At 42.3% G+C, this 23,007-nt stretch overlaps 1 protein-coding gene across 29 annotated transcripts in view; it reads right to left on the bottom strand.

Annotated features, from left to right (window-relative positions):
- Positions 1-3,143: 3,143 nt before the first annotated feature.
- adgrb2 (adhesion G protein-coupled receptor B2) overlaps positions 3,144-23,007 on the bottom strand; it is a 256,669-nt gene continuing 236,805 nt past the window's right edge. For 11 of the 29 annotated variants that reach the window (XM_026156028.2, XM_080296642.1, XM_080296641.1 and 8 more), the window contains 3 exons: positions 20,744-20,857; positions 9,048-9,101; positions 3,144-6,218 (listed from right to left, as the gene is read on the bottom strand). In XM_026156028.2, coding sequence (XP_026011813.2) covers positions 6,042-6,218; positions 9,048-9,101; positions 20,744-20,857 — 345 coding nt within the window. In that variant the 3' untranslated portion in view covers positions 3,144-6,041. Of the gene's footprint in view, positions 6,219-9,047; positions 9,102-11,175; positions 11,218-11,671; positions 11,724-18,156; positions 18,239-20,743; positions 20,858-23,007 lie in introns of all 29 variants that reach the window. The other 18 variants (XM_080296644.1, XM_080296646.1, XM_080296659.1 and 15 more) reach the window with 12 other exon arrangements.

The raw sequence follows: 23,007 nt of genomic DNA, 5'->3' as shown, positions 1-23,007 counted from the left end.
GTTGTTTGAGGGCAAGTCAAGGCAGTTTTTGCTTTGCTCTACTCAGTTATGGTGCATTAGAAGTCAATTATCTTTAATAATTCATATTTTAATGATAAATTGTCAACACTTTAAGATTCCCCCATCTCTTCTGAACAAAACGGTGTAAGAATGACCGTTCTAGCCCCTACGGTTAGGAAATTATGGTCATTTGTTTGAGGGGAGTCGTCATTATGAGAAATAGACTGCAAAAATCCTGTGTCTCTCTGTGCTGCATGCACCTGTTTTGGCGGGAAAAAGTGCACAGGCTCTCTGATTGGTGGATTCAAATTCAGCAGCTCCAAGGCTGCTTGACTGAGCTAGAAACTTACTTCTCTCTGTGTGTGTGTGAGAGAGAGAGAGAGAGAGAGAGAGAGAGAGAGAGAGAGAGAGAGAGAGAGAGAGGAAGCCTTTTTATGGGATGATCTCATTGTAAGATTTAAATTCAATATATTTAGACTGGTTGACTGAATTGGATCTTGTGTGTGTCTCTCTCTGTGCATGTGTGTTTCCATATGTGTCCATATTTGTGATTGTGTGGCTGTTATATTTTTTTTTGCCAATTTTTTTCATTTAACAAGTATATTTGAGGGACCCTTAGCATGTTCAGCATTTTTTCAGCTGTCCATTTTGCTTTTCCAATTTTTCTGTTTAAGTTATTACTATTGTGCTAAATCATACTATTTCTGCTATTTTATAAGATTTGTGCTAAATATAGTATTTCTGTCAAATTATAGTATTTGTGCTAAAACATAGTATTGATTTAAAATTACAATATTCATAGTTCATCACAGTGTCTCTGGTAAATCACAGTATTTCTGCTCTGTTGTACTATTTTTCTAAATCATAGTGTTTCTGTAATGCTTAAGTATTTTTGGCTAAATATATTCTTTCTGTTATCTTATACTATTTCTCCTAAATTCTTGTATTTTTGAGAAGTTATGTTTCTGGTAAGTTACAATATTTCTGCTAAGTTCTGCTATGCTATTGTATTTCTGCCAAGTATTATGTTTCCTCTAAGATATTGCAGTTCTGCTAAGTTATTCCATTTTAGCAAAGTTCCTTTGCTTCTGCAAAGTTTTTACAATTTCTGCAACTTTTCAGCTTTTTCAGCTACTTTTTGCATACAGCTTCAGCTTTAAAGCATCCACACTGCATTTTCGCAGGAAATGCAAATTTTTCTAGTTTACAAATAAATTCTTTACAAATCCTACCATGTGAATTCATGGATTTTTTTTTCACATTCTGTCTCTCACAGTTGAAGTGTACCTCTGGTGCAAATTACTGACCTCTGTCATCATTTTAAGTGGGGGAACTTGCACAATCGGTGGCTGACTAAATACTTTTTTGCCCCACTGTATATGCTACCATGTACTTACCTAGTGAAACTTGACTGAGTAGCAGTGCGTCACTTCCACTTTGCACAAATCTCAGCACAATCTAGATACAGTTTCACTGCATGGAAGGGGGAAAAGTAGCCGCATCTAAAACAGCTGTCAACCACAGTGGTTATATTGAAATAGGAAAAAAAAACATCACAAGAAAAAAAAATCCCTACCTGGAAAAAATGTATACATCAATAAATAAAAGGCACTGTTCTGTGCCATGCAGTTCAGAATCTTTCTTTCCAAATAAACCAATGACATAAAAGTAATGACAGTGCAGTGATATAAACCCTTTACAGTGCAGCTGTATGTCAGCTCATTTTTGGCATTAAGTTTCACCAATTAGTAATGCTATGCTGGAATCACACCACATGGCAGTGACTGTCTCCTAAGGTAGCCTATGTAGTAATATGATAAAACACAGAGTTTAGTTTTATTCGGTGTTGCCATGTTGCTAGCTATATATGACAAAACTAGCGGATCCTGTGAATGTGTAAATAAAGGTATACATTTTGTGGGGACCCTGCAGTTCTGGATTAGTTGCTTAGGATGGAGTATGGTACTCCAGCACTGGAAAAAAAAATAGCTTCCTCTGTAAGTCCTATCCTTGTTTCTGGACATTGCCAATACTGTAATATCATCCTAAACGAACAACAAGACAAAAGGTGAACAAGAGTGCTTGTTTCAGAAGCTGTAGCCAAGACATCCGGGAGGAGGGGGGCTCACCATGTTTTTGCTGCATCGCTATTTTTGTTTGCCCTGGCTATATTAAACTTTCAGGACTTGCTGCAAAAACACGCTAATCTCCGAGCGCCGTCAGGAACACGTACGTCTGGCTCTGTGGTTTCTGCTGGACGCGGCCTGTGTCGAGTTGAAATTTGTCATATCTTCCTCCCGCCGATGTCTGTCCCCGCTTAAAGTTTTTTCACTGTTATTTGTCAACAGAGTCTCTCCTTAGGTCACCAGTGACACACCAAGCACTGCAACTTAATTACCCACAAACCTTTGGGAGAAATAACCAAGAAGTCCCTCTTATCACTGTGACTCTTCTGCCAGAGGTAATGTGAAAACTCCTTCCGTGCTTTTACTCTGTCACCATGCATTTCATCCTTGGGGCTAGCTTTTCTTCCTCATCTGACCTCTCTCTCCCTTGAGAAAGTTTCACTTGGTGGCCTTTCTCCGGGGTGACTGATGGCTCCTCTATGGGCAGACTCATCCAGACTTAATTACCCACAAGCCCCTCAGAGGGCAAATGCAGAGTGACCGGGGCATGCGCACTATGTCATCCCCTCTCCCCCTCTTGATCCTTTAGTCCAGCATCGCTGAGTGGATTGTTAAAGCCCATCCACTGTGTCCTTTTTTTCACTATGTTACATAATAAAACCGCATTTGTTTTTTGGGCGGGTGTGGATGTGGGGGGTTCTTCCTTGGAAGAGGATGCGATTAGCATAAGTATTACCCCCACCCCCACCCCAGTTATTCCAGTTTAACCAGACTTCAAACCAGCAGAAATGTTCTTGTTAAATTTTCAGACAGACCAGCGGGGCCTCTGATTGGTCACAGTTAAGCTTCAGTGCTGCTGGCTAACAAAGTTTGTCATGCCCAAACACCCAAAGTGGTATTGTGAAAAAAACAAAACCCCAAACACGGGATTGTACACTCCAAATCAAGACAGAGGCTACTTGTATTCCTCCGCAAATGCCCTTGATGCAGCTCACACCCACACACAACACACCGGGATCGATTTGAAAATTTATTTTCATATAAAAAAGACACTATGAAAACATTAGAGGACTACTTTGTACAATCTTATGTATAAAAAGAACAAAAATGGAGAAAGGGATGAGTTTTCAGTAATAAACCAGGAATGTTGGATGGTTGTAGCAGTCGGGTTAACACTGAAGCATCAGGGTGGAGGGCGAAGGTGAACATGGGGTGGGGGGTGGGGGGGGTTAAGTTGGCTTGAACATGGAGTTGAGTTGCAAATTTTCTCTCCTTAGCTTTGTACTTGTTTGTGTGGGTTGATTCTTGTAAGACTGACAGGAAGAAAAATTGAGATGGCATTCTGACCGGCATCTTCTCGTGGTTAAATATGCATCGCAGAAGAGGAAAACGTTGAAGATTCGAAATGTTAAGACCCAAGATGAATATCTCAATCAGACAGGCAGCGTCTCACTTACCGTTTACTCCGAGAAGAAAACTTAAAAGCCATTCATCACCGCGCCTGAAGCTGTTCACGCCGCAATAAACAAATCGGGGAGGGGGGCTGTATCAAAACGTCACATTGTGTGAAAATCAAACCTGACTATTGTTGTGGGTTTCTGATGGGAAGGGGGGGGGGGGTCTACAAATGATTGGTGGACTCACATGGGGGCCTGGCAGACAGTCGCTTTGTTCTGTTGGACACACTGTGCAGTAGATCTGGAAAAGCAGAGCCTCCTCACAGAAGGTCAGGTGAATGTGACCTTAGCTCGGCAACTTGGGATCAAACCTATCTCGCTCCTCTGAGAGAGGGCGAGCTGTAGGTTTGCTTATCGGCTGATTAACTTGAAAGGTTAGGAGGGCCGCGCTCTTGTCTCACCATCTGCGCTGTGCTGCTCTACTACCACATTAGGGATCTTTAAACAGATGGTTTGAGGGCTGCATTGGAAAATGTCAGGACAAATCGCCATCCCCGGATAATTACTGTTTTTGAGCGCTCCCCTTCCTCGGCATCTCTGCCTGCCTCTGGCTTTTTTTCTTTTTTGCTGTGTATATTTAGAACTTTCCTCCTCGGCTACCATTTTTCTTCGTTTCTTCACCCATAAGCTGTCTCTATTTTTTTTTCTATCCACACTGTTAGATTAATGGCAGCTGCTTTGAACATAGACAGAAAAGTTATGGAGCTATCATTTGAATTCATCCTGCACTCTCTGACACTTTCTCTCTGCTGGTGTGTGGAGGACTGATGTGCTAATGTAGCAGCAGCAGAAAACTGGTCGTCCTTTTGTAACCGCTGAAGTACGGAGGTAGAATGTCAAGCAGAAAACATCACCATCGGCTCCTCTTCAGTCTGACACCTTGTAGCCTTATAACCTGTGATTCCCTCCCCGTCTTTCTGCAAGCGGGGAATTACATATCTCTGCTCTGCTGCTAGACTTCATGCCTTCTAGGAGCACGACACTGAGTGGGCAGAGTGAGCAACAGAGGAGCGGCGCTGTAAGCAAAGAAAGGCATGTTTGTAGAGCTCGTGATGAAGTCCTCGGATCGTGTGATGTCTCATTACTGGATTCAAAATCCTCCTCAGGTCATTTGAAGCTAACAGAGGTTTTTTGACTGGGGGAAACTGATCAATTCTTCACTCTAAAGCAGCACATTTCTCAGGATCTCAAAAGCATTCCTTGTAGGCAGAAGTGCCTGAGATATTCTTCTTTTCTGGCTTTACTACGACTGGTGATGGTTGAAATGGAGTCAGATATTTAAGTCTTATACTACTCTTTTCTTTAAGCAGCAGAGGGGAAAAGAAGGAGATGCATGAATCTGCATGAGTCGCATCCTTTTTTGTTCCCTCTATTGGGGGCAGTGGGCGGGGGATCTCACGTGGTGCACATTATGTCAGAAAGCAAGCTCACATTTATGTGCTGTGTAACTGTTTACAGGAAATAAAACAAATAGATATATAATAAGAATGAAAAAGCATCACAAGCACAAACCCAACCAAATTCTCCAAATGAATCGATTCTTTTTTCATCAATGGGACCATAGAACACAACTCGGTTGGTAGTTATTTGTTTCAGTCGTGTTATTTTTCCTGTAGGGGAGGACATTTGTTTTTTATTTTGGGGAACCAAACCATAAAAAAACATACCGAGTGAAGGAATGTGATGTTAACACAAAGAGTGCGATAGGAACGGGTGAATAAAAGTGTTGAAATGAAACCTGAAAAACAGAAGAGAGGATGGCACATATCATCGAGAGGCTCTGTCCCCACCCTCCACCCCCACCCGCCCCCACATTCCCTGTCCGTTCAAATAAGAAAAAAAGAAAAGAAAAAAGGAATAGATAAAGACTGACCAATTTGATTCTCAAGGGGGAAAGCAAATTGAGAACAGGGTGCCTTGGAAGGGAGGAGGAGGAGGGGAGGCTACCCAAGTGTGAGAAACCTCAGTGAGATCTTTTCCCCTTGCTATAAAACAAATATCTCCCACCCCCACCTCAAAGTCATGAAACAATTGAAAGAGGTTATCTTTTTTTATCTTCTCCAGAATAAAATCAAGACAATTTCTCGGAAATAAGTTTCTCATAGTTTTTTTTTCTTTTTTCTTTTAAAGTTCATTTAAAAATCTTCTCTTTTTTAATCAGTCACAGACATGTCAAGCCCCTGTTCTTTCTTTTCAATAGTCTTTGCGAAAATATAGAGTAGAACAGTCTTCTTTCCATGTCTGTCCGCTGCAGCAGTAAACATACACTATGGGATCCGACAGAGCACATCGCAGGAGATGGGGAGGCGGGGAGTAGTAGAGAGTGTGTGTGATCCTTGCAGAGAACTCGTGTACCTATGTATAGCTTTTCAGTAGTCCGGTGTCTCTGTGTGCATCTGCACCTCGGCACGAGAGAGCGTGTCTGTTTCAGTGGGTGTCTTCACACGTCTGCGTGCCTTCACACTTCAGTCTGGAAGTCTCCCTCGGATGAGTCGGGGGTGTTAGCCGAGGACGAGTCCCAGTTTTTATTGTGCAGTTCCATCCGGTCCTTCTGCTCCCCGGGCACGATGGACAGCTCGGGGGTCATGGTCTTGAAGCTGTCCCAGGAGCTTTGGTCCTCTGGGGTTGACTTGTCCTAATAGAGAAGAAGGACAAAGAGAGGGGGCAGGAGGACGACCATGTTAGGAAAATTCTGAAAACGCTTTCATGCCGTCTGATGGAGAATTACATTTTACAAGATAATATTATCCCCATATCTTTTCCTAATTACAGGCTACAACTAGCACTCATCTGCTTAGTTTAGTGTAAATAAAGAAAAGAGGAAAAAAGAGGAAAAGGAGGTTGATGACCAATGAGTGATAAGCAACATGCTTATCACTCATAAAAAGGTCTACCGAGTGTAATTTGTGCAAAAACTGAAGTGTAAATGTAATTTCACGAGAGAGATGTTTTAGCAGAGCACACGCACCACCCTAGGAAGTTCGGTTTCATTTAACGACCAGAGCAATAACCGCGTTTCACGAGATATCAGAAGTGCAATATTTTTCAGCCTGTGTACCCGCTGTATCTGTGGGTAACACAGTCGTCATGTAAAATAAATGATCGCCACCAGCACAGGGGAGCGCTGACGTTTGGTTTTACCGGCAAATAAAATGATTTCGATAATTAGACTGAACTGTTGAGTTGTTTACCGTCCGTGTGATCTTGTAACCGCTCTCGTTCCTTGCCAAGTTGGACTTGTAGCGATTACTCTTGGCCAGTACCAATCACTGATGGATGTAATCTCACTGCTTGTTTCATTTTTTTCTCTTTTTTTTTTTTGATATATGTGTATATCAACACGATAACAGCTTCTGGGGCTTCCTGGTGACAGGATTTACATTTTTCGTACTTTTTTTCCTAAACTAACAAGCTCATGCCTTCTGCTTCTGGGTCTGTGATGCTCTGTTTTTCTCTCGCTGCCAATTATAGCATATTGGCTTATCTGTACATCCAATGTCTGAATTTGGATTTATGATTGTGGGACTGAGATCTGAGCTCATAAATCTGGCTCTGATATTACATCACTGACCTTCAACAGCTTCTCCCCCTGCCTTCATCTAGTCTTCATTCAGATTTCAAAGTAAAAAATACAGCAACAGGGATATATGATGAGTTTGGATAACGCACCAGGTCACAAAGCTCAGATCATCTCAAACTGGCTTCTTCAACATGACAGTGAGTTCATTGTAGTCACTGGCCTCCACAGTCAGCAGATCTCAATCAATTAGAGCATCTTTGGGATGTGGTTGAACAGTAGATTCACATCATTGGTGTGTGCCTGACAGAGCAGATCTGCAGCAACTGTGTGATGCTATCATGTCAACATGGACCAAAATCTCTGAGGAATGTTTCCAGCACCTTGTTGAATCTATGCTATGAAGAATTAAGGCAGTCCAGTCAGCAACACAGTATGTGCAAGGTGTACCTAATAAAGTGTCTGGTGAGCATAATTAAATCAAAGAAATACGAATAATAGGAATACGAAAATCGGGAAAATGTTTCAAAAAAATCCTGTAAAAACAATTCAATGGGAACATTTTATTTAGCCTGCAGGGAGTTTTGGAGACGGATACACCGCAACATTCAACAAATCAACAAACAAATTTCTTAGCACTGCACTTACAGGGTTGTAACAGTGCACTAAATTAGCATTTCCATATGAACCTTGATTTCCAAGTTTTGATATGGGTAAGTTGCACAGATAAAAAAAAAACCCTATATATATATATATATAGTCCATTTCAAGTCTCACTGTAAAGGTTCTTGCACTGATTGTTGCATATTACCATCAACAGAAGACAGAGACATTTACTCTCAAGTGAAGATTAAGGAACGTGGACAAGATTTCAGTAGTTACCTATCAAAAATGCTACCTCTGCTACCTCTGATGTGTGCCATTTGCAGAAATGGCACACATCTTCTGTCTCCTAACTCTCTAAACCAGAAATAAACTCACAAAAAGCATGAAAGCTTTTAAGCACGGGGTCTGTGATGGAAGCGTGCGGCCTGCAGATGAGCCCGCCATGCATGTAAAATACATGTCGGGGGATTAGCCAAAAAATGGAATTAGAGGAGGTGGCATTATTCATCAGATAAGGGCCATTATTCAAATTGGACTCGTTATCTCCCAGCAATCTCACACAGTGATTTCACAGACACAAACGGGGAAAGACACCAGGGATCGCTGGAACAAATGACTCTTGGTGGAGCAAAAACATACAAAGACAAAAGAACAAGGTGGACCACTTGTGATGCTTTCCAGACACAATGAATCCAGCTGCTTTGTTCTTACTGAGCTGTTTCTACCGTTTCTGTTCTTCATCACCACCTCCCAGTAGCTCTCTTGCAGCTTTCACTTTTTTGTTTTGTTTTCCACAATCTTACCTTTGCTTTATTTCAGAAACTCCTCTGAAGTACTCACATATAACTCATTTTGAGTTATTCACACCCTCAGTCCCTGTCTGTCTCCACACACACACACACACACACACACACACACACACACACACACACACACACACACACACACACACGACTCATTGATCTGCAGTTGCACAGCACTCCCCCCACCCCACCCCCTCGCAGTGTGTGTTGATCGTTGCTGAGGCGCTAGGGGGCAATATCTGCCTGATTATCATTCTCCCTGCGTCACAGCTTGACAGTTGGTAAAATGAATACAAAAGGCATAATCTAGGAGCCAATTTGCATGCTAAATGCTGGCGAAGGAACATTTTGTAATGCAGGACTGTGGGTAAAGCTGCAGTTAAGCCCAACTTTATCCCTGGGAGACTAGGTTAACGCGATTGTGCTGCTACTGCGTGTCTACCCCTTCCCGTTCACCATCTCTGCCTGACTCCGTTCCCTCCTTGCCCTCGAGCCCCATCTCATCCCTCTCTCTTTGCCAGAAACCCCCTCTACTTACACTCGATGAGTTCTTTTCACCGCCGGCAGACGAAATGCTCCATCGCTTTTCCCTCTGTGGTGATGAAATGGGAAGGAGAAGACAAGGACAGGGTGAGAGGGAGAGAGAGAGAGGAGGACAGAGGAGGGGGGAGTGGGGTGAGGGGGAGGTGGGGGGTGAGGATCACAGTCACTGACAACTCTGCCCTGAAACAACAGCATTGTTCCCACACCTTCATCAGGTGAGCAGGCAGTTGTTGCTTTGAGCTTACACCTTACCCCTCGTTTCTCCCTGTCTCCATCTCTCTCACCAGCTCTCACGAAAAAAAAAATATATATATATAACACACTCACACACACACATCATGCACACATGGACAGAAACAGTGCAGACAGTGATCAATGTCAGCATGGTTACAGTTGAAATGTGTTGGAACAGCCTATATTTTCAATATCCTGATCCGTCAGTGCTTAGAGGTGAACTGTGAATGCGAGGACAGAGTGAAAGAAAAGACTCTACATGCTACACAGCTGACAGTAACTAACAGTAACTACGACTACTATATAAGGGATGCGAGTATGAGTATAATCTCATTCTTGAAGCCCTCCTGCACAGTGCTGGAGGGCTTTGAAGCTCATGTTTTTGGAATGATGTTGAAAGAAGATAACTAATCTGGTTATTAGTGCAAGGAAATGCTATCTTCGCTATCTGCATTATTGATTTTACACTGTAGGTGTTAACATAGCACATAAAAAAAGTTCAAGCTGGGCTATAAAGTGGACGCTGCTGACTCTGAAGGTTCTGCCTTTGGCTCAAATACATAAACCGTGTTTCCCCGGCTGTAACGTTGCAATGTTATCCTTCTTTTTTTTTTAGTCCAAAGGCGTCTGGCAATGGAGTTCTCTTGGTTATTGTGCTGACAGATCAGCAGCTTCATACAACTATGTGTTTATGCCACGGTGAGCTTGAGGTGGGGACTCATTATTTGGACTCTAACTCCCAGCCCGCCTCAGGAACGGCCCCAGATTGATTCCCAGCAGCAGTTAATATCGAACATATTGACTCAAGCTTTTCTTTTTTATCCTACATAGTTTTAAGTTTCTGCAAAAAGTTTGCAAAACACCCAATTCTATGTTCGTACTTATTCTTTTCTTTCTCTATAAAATAGTGAATTGCACAGCTTTCTTTCAGGGAGAGCTTCGCAGAGTTTGTGTGGGTGTTTGGAAGTGTGTCTTGATGTGTGTGACTAGATAAAAAGATGCAAAAATGGTGCTGCTTTGTTAGATTAAAGAGTCTTCCCCTTTAATGTCAAAAAACCACTGTTCAGGAGTCAGATTTACTGTTTCTTTCTTCGATCATGTCAATATAAGCTGTGAGCAAAATCTTGTCTTGGGCATGTCCACACTTTTTCTAGCTGTTTTCAGATCACTCCCAGGAAGTCCCATTATAATCATATTGAACTGTGATGCTGTTACGGCCCCTTATTTCCTGGATGTGACAGACTGTGATCGCACCATGGATCTCCATATCTGCGCATAGAGCAAACAAATCCTATTTTAAACCACCCACAATTCTTATGGAGGATGATCACTGGTTATAACAGCTGGTTCTCCAGCACCAACCGTGCAGCTTTCATGTCTTGATGCACGCTCAATCATCCAGGTACGGAAATAGCGCAAAGTGGATTCTGTTGCAGCGTTTTCAGTGGGAGAAACTGAAAACTGAACTACCTTTGACATGAAGCCAACATTACAGAGACACAAGGGCAACTGGTCATAACGAGACTTCCGGGGAGTGCCCTAAAAACAGCAATCATGCTGAAAGTGGTCCAAAGTGCACAAGAAGACTTTGATATACCTTATTTATATGCGTCAAAAGCCACTAGAAAAGCCAAGCATATTAGGGTTTAGGCAATAGGTTAAACTTAATGGACCATTTCTGAAGGCTGAATTTATGGCTCATTTTTCTTACATGCTTCAGTCATGATAATGAGTACCTTCATATTTCTGCCTTTCATCAATCAAAATGGCAATTTGCGATTAAACAACTACCCTTTAAAAGCCGAGTTTATGCACAATCAGTGCTCACAACTGTACCAAACAATACAGGTTTACATACCTTCGCAATTTAGCACACAAAAGCAACTCACCTGCAGCGCTCCACTGCTGTTTAATGAGGAATCATGGGGGTCCTGAAATGTACTTTCCATTATATTTTTGCAGATACAGCAGGGGAAAATTGAACTCATGTTGCTACTAGCACTGCAATACCCCAAATACACCTTCTAACGCTGGGTAAAGAGGTTGGAGCCAGAAAGCAGAAAATTTTGCCCTGCACTTAAAAGTTTCAGGCAAGCTATGAGGTAGAAAACGCTACAAGCTGCAAGCACAACAAAGCAAAGTGAAGAGAACACGTAGGGAGTCAGTGGGAGGGTACGCACTCAAACAACGCTACAGCACAAACATCTAAGGCCATCTCTAGAAGCCTCTGCTACAATGTTGGTGGATGAGGCCCACTCTCTGCCACTCAGAACTCCCCTCATTTGGACTGTGGAATTGGAAATCGTGTCTGAGTGTGGGTGAGCAATGTGGCAGGCTGTCTCTGGGAGATGACAGGTGGGTTGTGGGTAAGTGGGTTAACTTTACCTTTGTTGACTTGGATGCCCATGGTTCTGCTGACTGTCTGGCTACATTCAAACTGGGACATGACAACAAGCATGCAACACAAAGCCCAGTCAGCAAACAAAGGACATAAAACAGGAAGAAAAAAAAAAAGAGAAATCAATAAAATGTTGTAGTAAGGCAAAGAAAAGACACTGAGAATTAGGTTCTTGACATGTGTGAATACATAAATAAACTCAAACTGTGACTGGACATGAAGAGAACTGAAATCACAGTTAAACAAGAACAAAATGAAAGTAACATCAAACAATGCAGGAGCAGATTGAGTGGATGCCAGAATACAACGGTCATTTGCATCTATCAGTGGGCTTCAGGGTCACTGAACCGGACCTTGCCTGTTTCAACATTTCTGTGTGTTTATTTCATTATATCATCAAGGTAATGACTGAATCTAGATTGCCTATTCACCACTGGCATAATATATTAGGTGTTAGGGTTGGGAGGGGGCAAAAATTGTCCATGCATAGCAGTCCTTAGCACCGTTTACCCCCTTAGCTGGGAAAGAATCTGTGTCACAAGTAATAAGGCCCTTCAAAGGAGCCAAATTTGGAGAATGTAGGGTAAATAAATTCCATTAGTGTAACACATTGCAAACAAACGAGCAATCAGACACACAGGCTTGGTTTGCTGCTGCTGTCTGGGCCTCTGCAATCCAAGGCCACTGCTTCTATAGAGAAAACAGTTCCAGCATGTGATTTGGACCTTTTCACCTCCCTTTAATTGGCCCAAGGACACTAAATGAGCTAAATTAGTATTGTGCCTGTTGGTGCACGAAGCCAGTGTAAGGCTTGTTCCGCCTGGACTACCCGTCCCCTCATTAGGAGCCACTGATAGAGCCAGTGTGCTAACGCTATACTTCGCCAAGTGTTCAGTTTTCATGGGCAATTTGTGTGGAAGGATGAAAACAGCTGATGAATTTATACTCGGCATGGAGAAGGGGAGGAGGAGGCAAGGAAATAATTAAAAACAAGCTAATGAGAGGAATTAATTATTCAATTAATGCCTCAAACGTGACACCCAGGGCTGAGTTTAGAGGGAGGAATGGGAAAATGAGGGAGACAGCGAGAGGGAAAATGTCAAGCTGCGAGGACGAATAGAGGGGAGAATGAGATATGAAGAGGAAGAAGAGGGGAGGACTTGCTTTATTGCTGGAATGTGAAATTGAAACTCCTTAGCTTAATGCCGGCAAATTGACTATCGAGACCTACGGGGTTTGCAAGTGCAGGCAAATTGCCCTAACTGAGTCAACAAAAATTGGCTTCTTTGTCATTTAAAATTATACATCTTCATTTTACGTGAAACATTCCCGGAGCTTGCACATTACCCTGGCTAAATTTCCCTACAGTGGCCTCAAAACCTTGCTGGAATATCAATAAATATCACTAAGACAGCACCCAAGTCTCACCTCACTTTAATGGAGAAGGCTAATGGAGTATCCTCCTAGACAGACTATGCACCAATATGCTTCCATATGTAGCCTAACAGACAAGGATTTCATCGTGTAATTCTCACACATCCCTACAGCCATTTCAGGCTGAATTGCTACATGCTTTCATAATCGAAAATTTGCCGTTCCTGCTCTGATCTAGCATCAGTAAAAAAAGAAAATAAAATAAAAAACAAAGCAAGGCTTGTTTTCTCTCTGTCTCTGTCCCTCGCTTCTCCTTTTTCCTTCCCGCTGCGTTCTGCGTAAGTCCTCGCTGTCTATCAGGAGAGGGAAGCCAATCCACGCTTCATTTAATCAAGAACACAGCAGACGATGGGATGGAAATATAACCCATCTGAGAGCTAAAAAATACATCAGCCAAGTCATTATGCAGTGGAAGCGCTCTTTCTCACACTCACACACCCACCGTCCATCCCACACACAGCGAGGCACAACACTGCATCATTGGGCACTGCATGCAAATTTGTGTTATGACCTTCTGAACTCTGTGGAATGGATAGAAAATGACAGGCTAACTCCACAGTGACAGAGGCCAAGAAGCTGTTCTAAATCTAAACATTAGTGTAGACACTAATGCTAATACATACTGTGTTACACGCTCTCTGTCTTTTAGTAACCCCACTGACTCCATTTGTATCCTGCCTCGTTTGTGGAATGCACAATGAAACTACACTCCATCCATCTGCTAGCCATATGGCCCCAGTCAGAGCATCTACTGTACTTAAAACAGAGTAGGATTTGAATTTGTTTTCATCATTAGCATTAATGTGAAGGCCCACTTTCTGTCCACTTCAGCAGAGTGTAACACAAGTGTTATCACTGCAGATATCATTCTCATATGTGGGCAGATGACTTTGTAACTGTACAGAATAACCACTTGATTCCTGGTCAGTAACTGCTGTTCTTGGGTCAACAAAGCAAAATAACAGCTAACAATTTAAGACTAACTTGTACAACTCTCAAACCCCGTTCGCAGTTGCTATGTGTCTGCATTAAACAACGCATCAAAGAAGTAAGAGGAATACAATATACTGCCCTTAGTATTCACTCGTCGGCCTTTATATACATACAAATTTGAGTGGCATACAATTCTTAATCCATTGGGTTTAATATGATATCAACTCAGAATAGCTTCAACTATTCTAGGAAGGCTTTCTTCAAGGTTTAGGCATTTTTTCTGGGAATTTTTGACACAAATGTTAGAGAGAAGTCCTGGCCTCCAGTCTCCACTCTAATTAATCCCAAAGGTTTTCTATCGGGTTTAGGTCACGACTCTCTGAGGGCCAGTCAAGTTCTTCTACAAACTCGCTTATCCATGTCTTTATAGACCTTTGTGCTCTCGTATGCAGTCATTTTGGAACACAAAGAGGCTATTCCCAAACTGTTCCCACAAAGTTGGGAGCACGAGATTGTCCAAAATGTCTTGGTATGCTGAACCTTTAAGAGTTCCTTTTCACTGGGACTGAAGCCCAACTCCTGAAAAACAACCCCACACCATACCAAACACCCCTTCCACCAAACTTTACACTTGGCACAGAGCAGTCAGACAAGTACCTGTTAGATTTGTATTGTTGATTGTCATTTATGCTTAGAAATATTTACTTATATATGCTTAGAGTTTTGTAATTAGTTGTAGATTGGTAGAGGTTTTGATCCTTGATAGTCTGCAAACTTTGTGTGTATTAGACAGCACTTTGGGAGCATGAGAGGTCATACCGTGTCTTATTGTTTTATGGTAGGATTAACGTAGTTGCGTCTGTTCTAGTCTAAGTGCTCTTTGTTTAGATGAACTACAGGACTTCCTCACCGTGTTATCTAGGATGAACCATCTAGGGTGAGGGGGAGGCTACCCTCTTCCTGACCAAGGATGTTTGACCCTTTGATCAGCAGTCCACACACACACACACACACACACACACACACACACACACACACACACACACACACACACAGGCAAGGTACTCTTTGTGTATGTAGACGTCATATGTTAATGAACTTATGCATATTCATGTAACCTCAATAAAAGGACAGTGATACGGGAGAACGGACGAGACCAACTGGAGTCAAGCGGTTGTCCGGTTCTCTCCCGTGCACGAGTAACATGAAGAAGTTTGCCTACTTGCGTCTTGCTTGCAGTGTAATTATATTGTCTTAACGTTCCAGCGAATAGGTTCAAGCTACAAACCTAACAGTACCGTTCTCCTGACATCCACCAAACCCAGACCTGTCCATTGGATTATCAGATAGAGCATGATTCGCAACTCCATAGAATATTTTTTCACTGCTCTAGAGTCCTGTGGTGCCATCCTATGTGCTTTCTGATGCTTTGGACTGCGCTTGTTGATGCAAGGCTTGGATGCAGCTGCTTGGCCATGGAAACCTATTCCATGAAGCTCTCTGACTCTGCATCCACTCACCTGGCTCTGTGATTTAACCTGGCCTACCACTTCTTAGATGAGTTGCTAATCATTTCCATTTCCTTAGAGCAGGGGTCTCGAACTCCAGGCCTTGATGGCCGGTGTCCTGCAGGTGTTAGATGTGTCCTTGATCCAACACAGCAGATTTAAATGGCTAAGTTACCTCCTCAACATGTCTTGAAGTTCTACAGAAGGCCTGGTAATGAACTAATCATTTGATTCAGGTGTGTTTACCCAGGGTGAGATCTAAAACCTGCAGGACACCGGCCCTCAAGGCCTGGAGTTCGAGACCCTTGCCTTAGAGTAACCAATTTTTTCACAAATGCTTGTAGAAGCAGCCTGTATGCTTAGGTGCTTGACTTTACACTGTGGCCATGGAAGTGATTGGAACACTTATATTCAATAATTTGGATGGTTGAGTGAATACTTTTGGCAATATAGTGCATATGCTTGTGTTAGGCTGAAAAAGACATTAGGAGTGTTTCTGATGAGTTTTTCAATAGTATATGCAACACAGAGCCAAATTTAAATTTATTTTCAGACTGCGGGAGTATGTCTGCTAGCTTCAGAACGGATAGACAAGGTGATCTTCAGCATGGAGGTTAATGGGGACTCTTGCAGTTGTCTGTCTGGCTCCTACTTCTTTCCAGTCACATATTTCCTATCCTTTTCAGTCTATTAAGTAGAATGCTTATTCAGCCTCTGGACAGACATCTGGTAAATATAAGGATTACCAGATACCAGGTAGCACAGATTTAACAAGAATATGGCTGTATGAGATTGGAAGAAAAAGGAGAGACAAGAAAAGCAAAATCAGGAGTTTGAAGTGTGTTGATTCTATCTGTGAGGGTACATGTAATGCCTAAGACCACTGTAAGCCCACTGCACTTACATGGAAAATTGGATAAGATGTGAAAGCAAAAAAGAAATGTGTCCGTGTCTCTTTGTGTTTCTGATATCCACTCATCTCCCCAACACAGCCAACACAGAGCTCCTACCTGAAGAGAGCAAAATGAATCAGGTCTCTTCTGACCCCTTTTGCAATATTTTTCAGTGTTTCATCAGCACACATAAAAGTGCATAGCATTTAGTCCTTTTTAGTGCATGAGTTTATGAACATAATATCATGGTTTATGAGGTGGTTATAAATCATTTTGGATGGGCTGTTGTCTTTACAGACTGGTTTATTATGTGGTTATGGTGTTTAGATCGTAAGATTTAACTCAGGCACTGAAAATGGACACAATGGACGCACCTTTTTTTCACAACATAAAAACATTACAAAATCAGGATATTAAGAAAAAAAGTTCACTCATGAACATCCAGTCCTGTATCACACCACTATACAAGTCCTGGACATCCGTCCAGATAAAGTCGCTCCAGATTTTCAATATGAAACTGCAAAGGGCTTAATGAAGGAGGAGGAATTAGCATTCATTATCTGAACGCTGAGGCATGAGGGTGTACGCGACGATGCACAGAACTGTTACACCACACCATACCACTGGGAAGGGGGGTTCAGCATAATATTAAGGTTCATCAAATACAGATACTTCACAATGAGGAAGCACCGACAGGTGGAAAATGAGCAGCTACAGGTAGTATAGTTTGACACCGTTTGTTTTACTGTAATTACACATGATAAATTCTTGCAGACCTGCAGCTAGTACCATGGTTGCTAAGTTTAATTCCTCCTTTAATGCTAACAGATCTGCTGTTAACATTCTTGTATTTTCTCAAAAAGTGGTACAAAAGATTTGCACAAAAGTATGCATTTCATTCCTGCTCTCAGCTGTCAAGTTTTTAAGATTAATTTGTAATTAGCTGTTTAAACTAGTCAAGTAACCTTCACATTTACTATCTAAATTAAACTAGATAATTAACTTGCCAACTTCGTTAGCTCTTTTAAACTCCTGTCTTGGGTTGGAACATTTCAGGTTTTAAAAGGAGAATATTTATGGGCACTGAATGTGCACTTTATGAAAACCTACAAGCTACATGTCCCAGAAAAAGGCTGGGTGTGTAAAATCTTTAGCATCATTGTAATACAGGTATTCCTACTATTCTCACCATGATAATAATGAATGTGTAATTTGTTACATTTTATTTTTAATGCTTCTGCAGGTGCAACGCTTTATTACTATGACATACTCCAACAGAGTTCAGGTTCATAAACCTGGTTCATAAACCTGAACTCTTACGCCTTCAAGGACAGCTTGTTCAGTGTTTCTTTTTATTGTTTTAGGCAATGCTCAGATACAGTATATACCAAGCTATCTTCTGTAATACAGCGGACAAATGGAAGGTCATCCATTCGCACTACTTATCAACATGTAAAGAAATCCAAAGCCTGACTAACCCAGTCACAGCTGATAAACTGCAATTGAGCAATTATTCTGGGGGGAGGAATTCAACCAGCAGACGCTTCAATGTGAAATGCACAAATGACTGTATGAAAACACAGCTTCAGGACAAAAGGTGGCAAACTATGAGGTACAAACTGTAGCATGTAGGTACACTGCCTACTTTAGCAGCATTAGAGGGGCTTTACACCACAAGGTTTATGTCGTTTTAGCACGTCTTACTTTGACTTTCTTTGTAAACCAGGGATGCTCTGCGAACTAGAGATGGCTCAGTGTTGTGCCTCGGTGGAGGGGGAGGGGGGACCTGTTGTGGGCGAACACCAGCCATGGTAGTTAGAAGGGCAACAGGGGTATTTAGGGTTCTGTTTAAAGCACTGTTTTATGATAACATTATGTAGGCAACTGGACCGAGGGGTTGCGATGAACTGGCCGACCTCCTTCATCATTAAAAAGGTGAGACACTCAATAGAGCCTGTCCTTAAGTGACAAAGTCAATTGGCCATATGAAGTTAAAGGTGAATTTCAACTTCCACGGTACTTTGGGTGTCCACCCGTGAGGAGATACCCTCGCGAAATGCCATTTTGTTTGCAATTAAATCACTCATGTAGGATATGTGAAAATCACTGTCACTCTGTCACACGCTGTAGAAGGGAGGTTATTAAAGTAATTATGAAACGATTATATCATTACTCATGCAGTAATTGTCTCCTAAACACAGTTTATGTGCTCCAAACACAGGCAGTGCATCACAGTGATCTCAAAACATAAAACGGATAAACACACAAACAAGAAGGAACAAGTGGACACACACACACACAGAAACAAGTTATGGCCACATCCACACACAGAGAGGCATGCTGCCACACACGTAGGCTCTCTGACACGTGAGTGTATGAACGTGCACATCCGCTCGCACAGACTAGCACAAACCCCTCTCATCTCCATAATTACTGTATAGTCAGCATGTCCGTGTCTGGGGGTGACTCTCAAAGTGAGATGTTGACAATAGCAGAGCCGAATTCAAGCTGGGGCCTGTCAAAGACCTGACGCTGATAGCATTATCCGTGTAATTATTCGCAGTTAAGTGAACGGCCTACTTACTTTTAACATAATGGAATTGGAGGATTGAGCTGTACCGGTGCTGTCCTTTCACATTATAACTCGCGTGACGTCATTAACCAGGAGGAAATACGCGCGCCGATTTGACTTAATTATTTTAAACACGGGCCATCTATTACTCGTGGCTGCTCTCTCGCTTCTTTTAACGTTCCGGGCATAATCTCAAAGCACACCTGAGCTCCCTCTGAAGCACATTAGCATGCTACGGCGCAACTGTTGTTAAGAGCCGCAGACTTCTAATATATGGCTTGCTCTTTTGCGAGCGCCTGCCATTTTTCTTCTCCTCCATAAAGTAGTTGCTTGGCATGCGCGAACGTGGAGTCAGCCAGCGCTTCTGAAAATCTTGATCAAGACGCAGAGCAAATGAGGAGTGAAGTAAAAGGCCGCTGCTCTGGCAATGGGAAACTGCAACATGTTTCCCTCTGTGTGTGTGTGTCTTCACAGCATGGGGAATATGAGAGATGTCAGACTAGCCTCTGTTCCTCCTCTGGCGGTGTAAATTAGATGTGAAACCAGCATACCATCGATGCCAGGGGAAAGTACACCTATCAAGGTTGGCTAACTCATCATGGCTCCACGCACTAAAGCGCAGCAGATGAGTGGAATGCAGGCGTGTACGCGTGTGTTTAAATCTTAATGAAAGTAGCCCTCTGAAGGTCAGCGCGGAGCAAGCGGGGGACTCTTTCGTCTGCTGCTAATGATGTATTAATGATTCACGGAGGCGTCTTTGTCTCATGTGCATAGGTGCCCACCCAGGCACCCCCCATGGACACATACCTCGTGGCCTGTGCAGGCACACACACACATAGACACACACTTAAAAGAACATTTCCATACAGCACAAAGAAAATTAAACGGACACATTAGCCGGTTCGACACAAGCACAGACGAAACCATTTGTGCGTATGGACAGATGCTGTTGTTGTTTCTTTGTCTTTTATTTTCCCTTTCCTGTAATTAATTGTGGTGAGATAGTTTGGTAAGGAGTGACAAACAGTTTCACAGGTATTAAAACTGCAGCATTCGGATTTCATTAATCCGCTCTGATTGATTACCCCTCTGCTAAAAGCTCATGCGATCAACTCATTTGATAGGCTCTTAATAAGGCACCGAGCACAAGTGAAAATAAATGAGGTTCAGGCCAATTACATCAGGTACAAAAGTAATTTACAGTATGAAAGATGGAACAGAATGTGCCTCTAAAGAAATATTTATAAGGCAGTTAATGCTCAGTTCTTCGGGACTGTGATAATAAGTGTAACAATGAATTAATCAAGCAGCAATGAAAACACTGTATACAGTATTCACATTGCATTTAGATTTCCTTGTTAGCGCAAACAATGTTTTCACATTTCTAAGACAGCAATTTGCCATGAAAAAAGGAAACCATAATGAATACAGCTGCTTTCAAATCTACCTCATGTTTGTAAATGAGTGGGAGCTTTGCTCGGAATTTTTATGCCTATAATTGGCTGAAAGCTGCATTTACGAATAAATACAATGTCGCCACCACAGCGCTGATAATATTTAGTCATTGTTGACCACTTCCTTTGAAGCTAGTTATTGCGTCCCAGAAATGGCACGGAATGGGGGGTGTGGGGCGTTGGGGGTTTAAGTATTGTATAGGATAGGAGGTGGAGGTGCACGGGTGCAGTGGGTTCCCATCCTGCCTCGGGGCAATGATCTTACCTTGAATGTGGACATGGCTGGGTCCCTGCTATACCTGTCTATGGTGTGGAACTTGGACGAGTGGTTGAGCTCATGGTACAGCTCAGAATGTCTTTTGCGAGTGTGCATCACTTTCTGGAAGGGAAGAAAGGAAGGGACAGCAGAAATGAAGCAAATAGAAACAAACCAAAAACAAAACAAAAAGAATGAAGGGAGGGAGAGCCGTGTAGGGACAGGCAGGGGGAATGAAAATGGGTAAAATGCTGAGGGACTGCAGTGATGCCAGCCATGAGAAGGGGGTTAGAGCGAGACACTGTCGATCGATTGCTGGCTCATGCTCATCCATTATCCACTTCCTCTGTCTTTAAGAATTTGGCAACTGTGAGTGCTGCAGAAGCGAGTCCTTTACATGAATATCTGGTGAAAATGAGTGACAAAAATGCCATTGTCACAGCCTGGTTCTTGCTAACTGGTGATCCTGTTAAATCAGGATTTCTTTTTTGTCAAACTCATTAAAAATCTAACAGATGGGCTAGAATTTAACTCTTACCCTCACTGAAATTATATTTGTCAAAAAACTGCCATCCCTGTGTTCCGAATGTGGCTGTCCCGAAGGGAGTTAAACCCGGATCTGTAATTCTCTGACAGCGAACTGCATTTGTCAGTGCCACTGCTGTCTCTCCGTGCTAATGGGCAGTGCTGGAGCTGCTCGGCGGTAGCTAATCGTCAAAGCAGCTTGTGAGGTTGAAAGTGACACAGGGGCAGGATGCCAGCACTCACACCCGCACACTTACTGGCCAGTTGGCGCTTAGCACTGGCTCCAATTACTTCAGAGTGGGTACTCTCATCTCTGCTCAGTTAGAAGGTGCTACTGTCTCCTTGACTGACTACAGTTTTAGGTTTTCAAGAATCTCAAATGTAACATACAAAATAAAGAACAATCAACACCGGTGCATTATAGAAAAGGTTGGAAGTAAGGTTGCACAAACAGAGCTTAAGGGCAATTTTAAGCTAAGTTCTTCAATGGACCTAGGCTCGTCCAGCTAGGCCAGTTTGTCATTCTGTAAGATAAGCTACCATCTTGCTATGACTATACATACATTTAGGCTTAGTTAGGACCAGGGTTTATTCAAAATCTGCATTATACTGGTACAGTTACAGTTGGTACCTGCTAGACAGTAGCCCCTGCCTTCACACGACTTTTCCAAGTCCATTCTAAAGACTGGAGCCAACTTAGCACTAAAGACCAGGCTTAGTAAATACCAGTTGGAGCAACTGGTCCCACCATTTTATAGTGTCCGAAATAAAAGAGGGGATATACCAAATTGATCGCAATGTTTTCTTATTGAATGCTCTTTCTTTCAAGATATCCAGCTTGAAGTCAAATACTAAAGAGTATAAACTTAAGAGTATAAGGTATTACTTTTCCTGAAACACATAATTAGATTTCTAATTTGTTTAAGTATTCAGTATATTCGTAAAAAAGAAGTTCGCTTTTGACAGTCTAAAGGGATGAGCCAACTCTATCAATGGAGAAAAAAAAGCATGGTTGAAAATGGATTTACCTTTCATTAACTCATAGAAGTGTACACTTTGCTGTTTTAGAGGTTCTTCTATGTCTCTTTCTCAAAAATCAATAGTCAGTTGGTGTGAAAAGGGTTGCTTCCAAGGAGAGCCAGTTTCCTTGTTCATGCAGAAGCCACAGATGACTCCAGATAAATAGGCCAGATAAGTAAAATGATCAGCTGTAATCAGTGTTAGTAGCTTGTCCTCACTCATACCCTTTACGTTTAAATGTTATGTGTCCATGGCGGGAGGTGAATGTCCAGTCTCTGCATTGGCCAATACTCAAAGGAGTTCACAGGGAGGGCAGCAGTGTTACGAGATGGCTTGTATTTTATTGCATAGAGACTGGCGATTCACGGGACACTCGAGTCATTTTTAACACAAACATACTCACAGACACTGCCAAACCATCTCGTTCCAACAGATATAACCAGCAAACCAACTGCGGCCACATACGGTACGTGTCAACCCAGGACGGAATTACTAGTTTTTATCCAGACACAAGAAGCATTTTACTTTTGCTGTTTCTTCAACCAGGACCCCAAAAAAAGACATGACAAACTCATTGGATTTAACTGTGCATGTCGTTTGGAAGGTTTGGTTTCCAGATTCAAATAACACATCCGCTTGTTCATAAAGACAGACTGTAGGTAGGGACAGCTTGACTGGCCAATGTTGGAGAAACAGCATACTATTTAAGATAAGTCTGAAACAGGTCA

The sequence above is a fragment of the Astatotilapia calliptera genome, chromosome 22 (assembly GCF_964374335.1).
Source record: "Astatotilapia calliptera chromosome 22, fAstCal68.1, whole genome shotgun sequence".
Lineage (NCBI taxonomy): Eukaryota > Metazoa > Chordata > Actinopteri > Cichliformes > Cichlidae > Astatotilapia > Astatotilapia calliptera.
The sequence above is the reverse complement of the archived record's forward strand: the minus strand, read 5'-3'. Positions and strand labels throughout refer to the sequence as shown.